General features: G+C 40.7%; 1 protein-coding gene across 3 annotated transcripts in view; it reads right to left on the bottom strand.

Moving 5' to 3' along the window:
• The window catches only part of SORT1 (sortilin 1), a 62053-nt gene that overhangs the window by 31145 nt on the left and 17644 nt on the right, over positions 1-13264 (bottom strand). For all 3 annotated transcript variants that reach the window (XM_032881545.1, XM_032881544.1, XM_032881546.1), the window contains exons 2-3: positions 10869-10928; positions 9409-9482 (exon numbers count right to left, since the gene is read on the bottom strand). In XM_032881545.1, the coding sequence (XP_032737436.1) occupies positions 9409-9482; positions 10869-10928 (134 nt within the window). The remainder of the gene's footprint in view (positions 1-9408; positions 9483-10868; positions 10929-13264) is intronic.

The raw sequence follows: 13264 nt of genomic DNA, 5'->3' as shown, positions 1-13264 counted from the left end.
CCCTCTCACCAGTGAGGGGTCAGAAATGGGAGTGACCCAGGTTGAGCCAGTAAGACAAAAGTGGGAAATTTGGGGTCTTTGAGGAAACACGTTTCTTTATCCTTAAGACAGCCACCTGACAAAATGATGTCTTCCTTTGCTGAGCGGTTCTCAGTCAGTGCATTCTTGCCCACCAGCCCCCACCACAACCGCAAACATTTGGCTTGTCAGGAGACGTTTATGATCACAACCCAGCAGTGAGATGCTACTGGCATCTGGTGGGTGAAGGCCAGGGGTGCTGCCACACATCCTACAATGCGCAGGACAGTTTCACGACAAGAAAAAATTAGCTGACCCCAAATGTCAGTGACCCAAAGGTTGGGAAACGCCAACCCCATAATATGTGAATACAAAGCAAAAACTGCTACAGACATTTTGGCACAATGAGAGCACAACTTGAAAAATAAGCCAACAAAAGTGAACTGCTGAGGGAATTCTGGAATTCCAGAGAAGCAGAGCCCAGGACACTGGATTGAACTAACATTGAAGCCCATCCTTCTTCTGTATTTAGTTATGAGCCATTAATTCCCTTATTATTTAAGCTAGTATGGGTTGGCATGTCTGCTAAATGTAGCCAAAGGCCTCCAAACTAATCTAGTCACGCACAGCCCTAACGATAAAGCTGCAAACGAAGGAGCAGGAGTCCCGAGGTCCCCCCACTCCCAGAGGCTGCCGTACCAGGCACCCGTGTCCACAGTGTGCCTCGCACAAAACAGCTAGGGAAAACAAAGTTAATCTCATCTCTTGGGTTGTTAAAGCTTTTCCCAAAAGTTCATTCCAACAATATTTTTGAGAGGTATTCAGCTTTGTGTTTCGATTTTGAAAACTAAAAGCAAAAAAGTCAGTATCTATCTACGTCTGCTGGGTTTCATACTGTGCGCAGTCTGCTAAAACATGATAGAGAACGCGGCATCTCAGCAGTTGAGAAATCTAGACGTTCGTCGGTGAAGATGGCTGTGTGCGGCCAGTTAGTTGCCCGCTGATAAATGCAGTGTTCACTGATGAATGCAGTGTTCGCTGATAGGGTATATGACTTCACAAATGGTACAGTTCGGGTAGAAGCCTCCCCAAATAAAGAATCACAGAACCATGGAACACAAAATGAGAGAGATGCAAGGGGCTGAGGAGAACATCTTGTCCAACTCCCTCACCTCACAGCTGAGGAGGTTCCCGAGGAGGCAATTTGTCAGAAGGCAACTAGTTAATTAAGGGCAAAATTGAAACTACAGTGCAATTCTCTTAACTCTCAGCCCCATACTAGAGGCAACTTTGAATTATTTTATTTGTAAATAAAATTCTCTTACAACCTGTAGACTTCCACAATCTTGCCAGGGCTGGTGTCCCCATAGTAAAGACGAGCTAAGAGGAAGTTGAGCCAGACAGGAAGGCAGCGTCTCCCGAGTGTTCGCAGAGGTCCCTGACTGCATGCTAAAGCAAACCACACCTAACTTCAAGTTGTCTGAAAGACTCTTCCTGCGCAAAACAGGGATTAGGCACCACCCAACTGATTCTTTACTACCCTATCCTTGGCTTTGGAGTACAAAAAGTGTTCTTATCTTCCAGATAGCAGGTCAAAGGGATTATGCATAAACAATTCCTCACTCTACAAGATACAGATCCTTAGTTGCTCAGACAAACGCTCTACAAGGTACAGATTCTTAGTCGCTCAGACAACAGTCTAAAGGGGTTTGTAGTGGCTTGCTTATCACCAGCTTACAAATCTCCCCTCCTTTAGGACATCCCCAGGGAACCTCCACAAACCTGTTGGCAGGCCTGCTTGCTTTTTAAGAACTTGGCACAACAAACACAACCCTGCCCTTCAGAAAAAGAAAGCAACATGAGCAAAACAAAAAATCATCTGCGACTACACTACTTTAGCCACTGAAAAAAATGACTGGAGCACAATGGACTAGTATCGATGGGCTAGGATTTATGCAGGATTCTGTTGAGGCCATGCAAGGTCAAGGAAAATATTTTAATATAACACTTTATTTTAAAGTAGCTTTACCAGGATGCCTGGGTGGCTCAGTTGGTTAAGCAGCAGCCTTCCGCTTGGCTCATGATCCCAGGGTCCCGGGATCGAGCCCCACATTGGGCTCCCTGCTCAGCAGAGAGCCTGCTTCTCCTTCTCACTTTGCCTGCCTCTCTGCCTACTTGTGCGCTCTCTCTCTGTCAAATAAGTAAATAAAATCTTTAGAAAATGATTTAAAAATAAAAAAAAATAAAGTAGCTTTATTTGGGGGCACCTGGGTGGCTCAGCTGGTTGAGTCCAGCTCCTGGTTTCAGCTCAGGTCATGATCTCGGGGTCTTGGATTGAACCCTGCATCAGGCTCCAGGCTCTGCACCTGCTTGAGATTCCTTCCCCCTCCCTATCCCTCTCCCTTTGCTCCTGCCCCTGCTTGGATGCTCTCTTGCTAAAATAAATAAATAAAATCTTAAAAAAATAATAGAGTAGCTTTATTTTCTATCAGCACACAACATACATCATGAAGAGGAAACCAAAGCAATATCTTGAAAAATAAATCTACTTTCCAAAATCCATAGGATAATTAATAGTGTCATAAACAGCAGTCAAACGATAAGTAAATCCTGTGAAACCATCTGCTTTAGAAGCAAGTCTTTTGAATAGAAAATAACCAATTTCTGGTTGCCAAAAATAAATGATCACTTATGCATATATCTGTGCTATAAACACGCATAAGAACATGTACATACTTGCAGCTGAAGAAAAGTGTTAAAATACAAATATTTTCAGAATAGAACCCAATACCTTCAAAAAACAAGAAAGATCTAGACATTATTAAAATAAATGAAAAAAGAAAAGAAGTAATCATAGTATAGGACTCCAAGTAAGACAGAACATCAAAATTCCTAGTAGAAGGAAGCACTCAAAGGTTTTTTTTTCCATAAGACTCATATTGACACTCAACCCAAATGTCAATACTCAAAAATTACATCCTTGTTTTTGAGGACTTTTCATTTATAATCTATTGGAACTTGTAACACCAGGTATCTGAACCACAGACGTTTAACGAAAATAATAGTATGAGAGTTCTACAGTATCTCAGATAATCTTACATTTTATTTTTCTCGACAATCAAACAAGCATTTGGGGTGCCTGGGTGGCTCACTCGCTTAAGCATATGACTCTTAATTCAGCTCAGGTCATGATCCACCCTGAGCATGAAGCCTGCCTAAGATTCTCCTCCCTCCCCCACCCCCCTACCTCACGTGCACACAACACGTGTGTGCGCGAGCGCGCGCATGCACATGCACTCTCTCTCTTAAAACACACAAACAAGCAAACAAATACACACATACAAGCATAGATATCCCTGTTTTGTTGGCTTTTAGACCCAAACATTCCTCTGTTTCTTTAGTTTATTTTTGCCATGATTAAGTCGCTATAAATTGCAACATAAAAGCAACAAGGATGACAACAAACTTAAAACAAACAACTTACTGTTTTCTAGTTTTCACTCATCAGGAAGCTTACACAGTAGATCCTTACTGTTCCTAGGTTTCTATTTACAAATTTGACTGCACACTCAAATGTATTTGTAACCCTCGCTCCTGGCACTTTTGTAGTCATTAGCAGGCATGCGCAGAGTGAGGAACACAGAGTGAGTAACCCAGCATGCACATTCCCAGCTGGGGTCCGAGAAGGGGACGCTCTGCCTTCTCGTGTCAGCTCTTACACTGTCAACAAATGTCTTCTTCACAGTCTATTTAGTGCCATGCATTTTGCACTTTTGTGTTTTTTCTTGGTGATTCTGCTGTTTCTAACAGCACCCAAGCACAGTGTTTGAGGGCTAGTGTTCCTCAGCATGAGAAGGCTTTGATGTGTCTTATGGAGAAAATACGTGAGTTAGAAAAGCATCTTCTCGGCATGAGTTGGAAACGAGCTCAACGTTAATGAATCAACAATACACATTAAATAAGGTGTCTTCTTTCAACAGAAATGTACATAAAACAAGATCATGTACTGATCAATGAACAAATATGAATGGTGTGATGGGGCACCTGGGTTGGCTCAGTAGGTTAAGCCGCTGCCTTCGGCTCAGGTCGCAATCTCAGGGTCCTGGGATCAAGCCCTGCATCGGGCTCTCTGCTCAACAGGGAGCCTGCTTCCCCTCTCTCTGCCTACTTGTGATCTCTGTCTGTCAAATAAATAAAAAAATCTTAAAAAAAAAAAATGAATGGTGTGAGCAGAGGTTTGTGGGAGCTGAAATCTTTCTCTCCTCTGGGAGCAATGGTTTCGTACCTCCCAATTCAGGATACATGGGAACTCTGCAGAACAATGACAACCAGCGGTCTTGAGACTTCCAGTTAAAAGATCAACAGGGAGAATGTAGCTTATTAAAATGTGGCAACAAAACAGCAGACCTGAAATCACAGACTGGCCAGTAAAATAGGCAGAATTTGAATTCACATTAAGCTGAACTCCCAATACTTCAGTCTTTCTCTCTCTTTTTTTTTTTTACCCCCAACTGTCTAATGCTACCTTGTCTTTTTAATATTTTATTGCTTTATGCTTACTGAAAAAAAGGATGCATGTTTTCTGTAGAAATTTTGAAAAATATAAGTGGGAAAATAAAGGAGGTAAGATATTGTGAGTAATCAGAAGGAACATGAGTATGTATCCGGTGTCCCTATTTGGCTTTGGTTGACAAGGCAATTCTAACATGTATTTTCATGGGAATAGTTCCTAAATGATGAAAACCACCTAGTTTCATGATTTTTATATGCTCTAAGTTCATAAAAGTGAACCTGTAGTAAAAAGTCATCATCCATTTTAATAAACTTTTTCTTTAAGAAAAAAAAGCAATAAAATATATTTTGTAATGAAATGTGAGTTAAAATTTTAACTAAATATGCACTCATTATTAATAATCTATTGCAGTGAAAACTGGACCAAGCATATCATTAAAAAGGCTGTCATACAAGATGTCCTGGAGAAGCCAGTTTAGTGCACTTTGCTTTAATATCTGTTGATATCTTCGCATTAACCTTTTTCTTTTTTTTTTTTTACCTCAGGTAAGAGCCTTAAAAATTTACATTGACTATGGAATAAAATTTAATGTGAAATTTAATTATCTCAAGATGCCCTTACTCATTTCCAAAGGTTGAACAACTCTCAATAGTAAATAAAATCACAAATAAAATAGCAGCAGTTTTATTTTTTTAAGATCTATTTATTTATTGGGGGGAGGGGCAGCAGGAGAGAGAGAAAATCTCAAGCAGATGGCGGAGCCTAAGATGGGGCTGGAGCCCGAGGCGGGGCTGCATCTCACAACCCTGAGATCAGGACCTGTGCCAAAATCAAGAGTTGGACACTTAACCGACTGTGCCACCCAGGTGCCCTAAAACAGCAGCAGTTTTGTGGTGAGTGTGTACAGAATTTTGGTGTAGAGTAATGCTAACATGTGTTTCATTAAGTTGATCTTACAGTGAAAAGTTAGACTCAAGAGGCCCACAAACAAAAGCATGCAAAACATCTTTCAGCTGCCAAACACCAAATTATCATCTTTTTTTTTTTTTTTAAGATTTTATTTATTTGACAGAGAGAGAGATCACAGTAGGCAGAGAGGCAGGCAGAGAGAGAGAGAGAGAGAGAGAGAGAGGATGAAGCAGGCTCCCTGCCGAGCAGAGAGCCCGATGCGGGGCTCGATCCCAGGACCCTGAGATCATGACCTGAGCCGAAGGCAGAGGCTTAACCCACTGAGCCACCCAGGCGCCCACCAAATTATCATCTTAATCACAGGTGTAGTTTATTTCCTTTTTAACTTCACATTTGAAAGAGGCACGTGTACTTTACAATCTATTGTGTAAATTATTCTGTAACAGAGGATCAAAATTTAAGCTATTCAAATATAACTCCTTTAAATTGAAGATATTACTATATTAATCAATTTTACCTAATCAGCAATGCCTAGGGAGGTTATTTATTATTTCCCCCATCTTCCCACAATTCTTTTTTATAACCTAAAGATCAAAGTATATATTTCCCTCTAACACAGCATAGGTGACAGGCACAACTTCCTTCTATCCTGTGAGCCTCTGGGCAATAAGACTCAGAGCAGCTGGCACGTGACCAAGTGCTGTCTATTTGATTCCCAAATGAACATCTGACCACATAAGATTTAGTACCTAAAGATCAAAGTATATATTTCCCTCTAACACAGCATAGGTGACAGGCACAACTTCCTTCTATCCTGTGAGCCTCTGGGCAGTAAGACTCAGAGCAGCTGGCACGTGACCAAGTGTTATCTATTTGATTCCCAAATGAACATCTGACCACATAAGATTTAGTACAGAAAGATAATCTGGTAAATAACATGATCACGAGAGATGTGAAAAACAGAAGAGACTTCGGAACAAATTCAACAGGCTTTTGTTTTTTCCGCTGGGCAACCGTGGCCTGTTTAGGACTCCTCTTAATCAACCTGCCCCCTCCCCTCTGAGCAACACGTGCCCCTCGGCTGGCCTGCCCAAAAACGGGACAACAGGACAACAGGAGTCCCTTCCTAGAGGCCAGGCCAGTGGGAGAAGCAACGAAGCCTATTTACAGTTTCCACCTAAACTCTGGAAAATGTCTCACTTCACAGCAGGGAGGAAAGAATTAATATTCAAAATGACCTTGGCAAAAACAAAAAAACACCCAAACAAGAACCCTGCTGTGTGACAGGAAGCAGCAGAAGCTCAGTCACAGGAGACTACTGGAGAAACAAACAGGGTCGCTCTCTAGTCAAGTGTGTGTTAGGGGTTTCTCACAAGACTAGGCAAATATCGGATGGGAAGGGCTGAGTCAGATGCTGGTTGGTATTTTAACAGTAACACTTAGTGATACTGCTTTTGTTTTTTTCTTTTTCTTTTTTCTTTTTCTTTTTTTTTTTGGCTGTCTTTAAAGTAAGCACAGAATTGAAAAGTAAAAGGATGGGAAAAAGAGTCATGAAAACACATTTCATGCCCCCTAGGTATGACTCAGGAACCTATCAGGTCCAGTTCTAGCTACACACTTCAAGAGCAGTGTAGAGAAAAAAAAAAAAGTGAATTCAGAAGGCAAGCAAGAAAGTGGCCAACGCAAGAGGTATAGAAGATAGTTCAACTTGGTGAGGGAAGAGTTTAGTAAACAGCCTTCACGACAGGTAGGGATCCACTGGAGAGGAAGTTTTCATTTGCTACTAAAAATGAATTGGAAATCAGCAACTTCTTTGATGTAAATATGTGGTATTTACCACAGCAGCATTAGTAATACTGAAAACATCAGCTACAATCTGTGTCCACAATGATAGTGATTAAAAAAGTTCTGTCGATCTAACAAAAATGGTGAATTATTAGCAGAGGGGATATGAAAAATGCCACGGTATGAGCACTCACCAAGTGAAATGGACATAGGTTAACATCAGGGGTTAGTAATACTTGCATACTAGCAGGGGCAAGGGTGTGAGCGTTGTAGAAGCCACGGAAGCATCTGGGGGCAGGCAATCACTCTTTACCAGCTGGCACCAAAGGCTCTCAGATTCATTTTAATAACTGGTAGGACAGTGCCAGCACAGGCTGGCTACAAGCTATCCCCGGCTGTTGGCATGACAGCGGCTAACCCCACTCCGTTCTTATTCCACGCCAGCCACTGCAAAGCACACCATGCAGAGGCTCTGCGGTGGCCATTATTACCACCTTTCTTTTACAGATGACAAAAAACTTAGGACTTGTTCGAGTTCATTCTGCTTACAAATGACAGTGCTGAGATTCAGTCCCAGGCCTGTTTGCCAACACAGTCTGGCAATTTTACCCTAGACCATGCTGCTTCCTAAGACTATGTATGTAGTCATATGAATAATATGAAAGGGAAAAATCAAGATAATAAAGTGTAAAAATATTAAGGTCACACTTTACTTTTTAGGGTGAATTTTTTCTTTCTTTTAAAATTTCCAAATGTTTTATAACATGGTTGTTTTCTATAAGAAAAGATTTTATGAGAGCCAGGTTTTTTAAACACTGGGAAGAGTTACTGAAGGTACAACCTAAAAAATATTTTTTCCCTCCCCAAACAGGATACCTTTCATCTGTCCGAAATGCTTCAACTACTGTTCTATCTGAATAAACAAAATCACCTATAAATCATAGCCCTTTCCAGCACTGGGATTCTACAATGCATTATAAATCTTTATCAAACAAATAAAAAATACTATAAGCCTGAAAATTATACAGAGGCAAAGGTATTCATTCACTCAATTAGTATGTACTGCTTGCCTGCTATGAGTCAGTTGTTTGGCTAGTTGGCGGAGAACCCCAAGTTAGTCAAGAACCCTGCTTTCATGGATTTCAAGATCGCAATTCCTTATTGGTCAATTTTTAAGCCAACATCACTGTGCTGAAGGGTAGAGAGCACTGGCTCCAGGCTCAGCAGCAGCAGCCAGTGATCACGCCTACCAGGGAAGGAAAGTTGGGCTGATCCTTCATCTCAGAGCTTCAACATGGGTTCACCCCCTCCTGGACCAAGACCAATAGTCAAAGAAGGAACCCTGAGAGAGTACAATGGCCCTTGGGAGATCCCTTGGCCCTGGGAGGCGTTTCTATATCATCTGCTGGGATGTCATCTTTCTTTAAAGTCCCTTGGGGGGAGAATGGGATAGACACAAATGACAGAGAAGACAATCAGCAATTGCTGAGAGTACGTTGGTGTTGAATCTTATAATTAAGGGAAAGAACCCACTATTTAACCAAGCTGTACCTTTGAGAAGACAACTCTAAAACTTTGTGAACGTCACAGTATAGATTATGGTTCCTGAACACATACTGCCCCCATCATTACCAATGTTTTCCAAGTATTATGAATACTGTGACACACGTGGGTTAGGTCAGAACTCCCTCCTGATCTGGAAACAATCTGTTTAGGGCTCAAAATACATATCCATTTTATTGTAAGATAAATCACATTCACCTGAAAGGTATAGTAAGGACTCTTCCAAGGATATAAAAACCACTTTGTGCTATTTCAGAGATATTAAAAAACTCATAATAAATGGAAAGATGGTTAAACTCTATGCTACCTTCTCACAAATAAATACCCATTTAAATGAAGAGATACAGGCTGCTATGAACTCTTCCTTTGTCTTCCTTTATTGTTTTGCCACTCAGTGAGGTGAGCCTGCCTAAACTCCTTGGAACTAGATCCCTTTTCATACTTGGTCAGGTTGCTAAGCAGATATGCAGTATGTGGAGTGTGACAGTCTGATGAAAACTTAAGATAGCTAGACAATCCTTTAAATCAACTTTTAAACTCCATCGTGTCTATATCGTAAGGAACTTACATTCACAATGTGTTACTCAGCCAATGCCCCAGCCACACGTTATGCATCTCACCTTCGATATAGCTTGGACTGTCCAAAAGTCATAATTACCAGTGGTACATGGAAGGTAGTCAAGACCAGAATGATCTGGGAAGAGACAAAAGCATGCAGTCAATAAGAAAGATCATCCAATTACATGCTTGCTTGTGATGGGGTTAAATCAACAAGTAATAGATTGCCAGGAGTCCTGCCCTACGGTAGCCTATACTGTAATATCAGAAAACCCAGAAGGACCACGTTCCTAGGGCTCACAATGACTCAAGATCTCAACTCATTTTGTTCAAATGGTCCCATCACATACACTTCAAGTAGTGAGGCAGAGAATCTCTATTATTGGAAGATATTCTCAGGCAAAGATCATCTCTCTTTCTGCTCACAGAGGCTAGAATAGTAAGGGTGTTCTTAGAGAGGTCACTATATCATATATATATTTGTCCATTTCTTAATCTCCTTGCTGTTAGTTCTCTGTGAAATTAATTTTTCAAATAAGTATTTTTCTAGAAAGAAATATTCATGAGGAAAAGACTCTGATAGTAGATTAGTACAAGAGGCTATGGAGTCTCAAATAGCCACATAACAAGAAACCTTAGAGATACCAGCCATCTTAGATAAGTGGTTAAATCACAGAAATTGGTGCACTACTCAAATTTTAGAAGAAACCGAGACATGGTTAAAAATTAATTAAATTAATTAAAATAAGAAATGTATAACTTGCTTTTCAACATCAAAATTCTATTTCTTTTGATTCCTGATGCCACTGTCACGGGCCTCAGTGCTATGATATACATATTACCAGAATACCAGAGGGTATGAGCTGTGGCCCCTGCCCTTGTTCAGACAGAAGGACACAGAGCCGGGCAATGCCACACCCTGACTCAAGACCTACAGCCACCCTCAGCACAGCTTCCTGCTGGGGGACTGTCTATATGGGGATACAGAGGGATGAGGAGCTGCAGGACTCTGCTTCCATGACGCCAGTCCTGGCAGGGCTCCTCCGTGGTAGGGGAAGAGGCAACAGAAGGAGATGAACAACCGCGAGCCCATGGGCGCCACAGTCCTTCAACACTAACTGTGGGAAAGGACACAGAACAATACAGTTTGGAGGAAAAATGCCAAGATGTGCAACATGCAGTTTTCTGCTGCTACACAGGGGTTTTCCCAAGTATTATGAGGCTGCCGTCCGAGCACATGGCACTCTCCTTCCTCTTTCTTCTTCTTGCTCATCTTGATGCCAAGCAGCCATCAAAAACTAAAAAGGTGTCTGTCTTCCTACTGTGGAAGGCAGTCACTAGATGTTCCCAGTTCTAAAGCAAAACCAAACCCATCACAGCTTCCTGAAAATCTGTACTGCAAACATGCCTGCAACGGAGGTTGGAGACCATTTCAAAAAGTAACAACATTCAGTGTTTAAACCCCTAAAATCCCCGTCTTCTTCTTGCTACACTGAGTTAACAGATTCAAAATACTACTTACCCCAGTGCCATCGCCAACCCAGGACAAGGATACTGAGACACTGAGATCATCAAACACATGCTATAAGGGAAAAAAAAAAATTCATTTAGAAATGACATCTGTCTTTCGATCCCTGGCTTCCTTAAATAATTCAGAACACTATTATTTCCAAAGTAATTAAGTTGATAATCATAAGGGAGTATGAATTCCCAGAAAAATGTAGGAAAGCTGGGATTGAACTACTTAACCCAAATTACAAATAACTTGGACATTTTTTTTTAACTTGGACATTTTAATTCTCTCTCATATAAAGTAAGCCAAGCAGATGAGTTTTCTTACTGCACCAGATGGGGAGATGGAATAATCGAATTGCTTTCTCCAACGGGACTAAATATAAAGATATAGAAAAGTATTCTTAGGATGCTTTAAACCAAGAGATCACAGCCCACATTGACAGATATAATTGTAACCCAATCGGCATAATTTGAATTCTTCTAGGCAGCCTTCACAGTATAGTTGAGTAGTTAATAGATGGATTCCTTTTGCTCCAAGACTAACTCACTCACTCAAAATGACAAGGGACAGAAGCAAGAGCCAATGTCCTGTTTCACCTTTAAATAGTGAAGATGGGGACACCTGAGTGGGCTCAGTCCATTAAGTGTGTGACTCTTGAGTTCGGCTCAAGTCATGAACTCAGGACTGTGAGATCGACCCCTTGTGTCAGGTTCTGTGCTCAGTGTGGAGTCCGCTTGAGATTCTCTCTCTCTCCCTCTGCCCCTCCTCCTGCTCTCTCTCTAAAATAATAAATAAAATAAATCTTTAAAAATGAGTAAATAAATAAATAGTAGTGATGATGATGAATTAAGATAGAAGAAGTCTTGGCAGTTGTGGTAAGAGTTAGGAAAAAGAGGGGCTCCTGGGTGGCTCAGTGGGTTAAAGCCTCTGCCTTCAGCTCAGGTCATGATCCCAGGGTCCTGGGATCGAGCCCCGCTTCGGGCTCTCTGCTCAGCGGGGAGCCTGCTTCCTTCTCTCTCTGCCTGCCTCTCTGCCTACTCTCTCTCTGTCAAATAAATAAATAAAATCTTAAAAAAAAAAGTTAGCAAAAAGAAAAGGAAAGCTGGTATATTATAATCAAGATACCAGAAGCATGTTGGAATGTAGTTATAATAATCATCATGGATCCTTTAGGGTTTTGGTTTTCAAATACTTTCTCTATTTATAAAATAATACATATCCATTATAGAAAATGTGGGCAATAATAGGGAGGTATAATAAAGAAAATATAAATTATTTATAATCCTATCACACAGATATTCAAGGCTAACATTATGGGTATAATTTTCTAGTGTATCACTTTTAAAATTAAATTAAATTAAAATTTTTATTTTATTTTATTATTTTTATTTTTTTAATTTAAATTCAATTATCTAACATACAGTACATCATTAGATTTTGGTGTAGTGCTCAATGATTCATTAGTTGCTTATAACACCCAGTGCTCATCATATCACATGCCCTCCTTACTGCCCACCACCCAGGTACCCCACCCACCCTCCCATCATTTCTTTAACTGATAAAGAATTCCAAAAAGGCAATACACTGGCACTTGGTAAAAAATTTCCAACCACGCACAAACGTATATGGTCGATCCTTGAGCAATGTGGGAGAAGGGGGTGCCGACCCCCAGCATGGTCAAGAGCCATATATAATTTTTGAGTCCCTCAACACTTTACTAATAGGCTACTGCTGACTGGAAACCTTACCAATATCTCCAATAGAAGATTAACACATATTTTTTTACGTTATATCTACTATATGCTGTATTCTTGCAAGAAAGCTAGAGAAAATAAAATGTTATAAAGAAAATCATAAAGAAGAGAGAATAATTTACAGAACTGCACTGTATTTATCAAACACCAACAAACCACATGTAAGTGGATCCATGCCCTTCAAACTCATGTTGTCCACAGGTCAAATGCATAATAAAAAGTGAAGAGCTTTCCTCTTCCCCACCTTGTGCCCCAGTACTTCAAGCCCCACTCCCCTGAGCAGTTAACAGTTTAGTATATACTTCTGCTAAATGTTGACAATTATGCTTTTCACTTACAAAGACTTCTTATATCTTACTAAGTTCTTTAACGTTAAGCGCGCCCTGACTTTCCGAGGATGAACGGTTCCTTAGAAGCAGAGGCTGTAACTACACTTCTTGGTATTCCCTGGGCCTGACATGACACTTAACGCCCTCAATAAGCGTCTGTTGAAAATGATTATACATCCTTCCCAAACCACAAACTCAGTCTCAAAATAGAACATGTCTATAAATGGTGGGATGCCAGCCACTTGGTCACTCAAACCACTACCCCAACAGAGAAGTCTGAAGAAATACAACTCAAAACACTAACTGTTCTGCTCATCTT

The sequence above is a fragment of the Lontra canadensis genome, unplaced genomic scaffold (genome assembly GCF_010015895.1).
Source record: "Lontra canadensis isolate GAN:19392208 unplaced genomic scaffold, GSC_riverotter_1.0 scaffold75, whole genome shotgun sequence".
In the NCBI taxonomy this organism is placed as follows: Eukaryota; Metazoa; Chordata; class Mammalia; order Carnivora; family Mustelidae; genus Lontra; species Lontra canadensis.
Note: the sequence above shows the minus strand (reverse complement) of the source record. Positions and strands in the feature narration are given on the sequence as shown.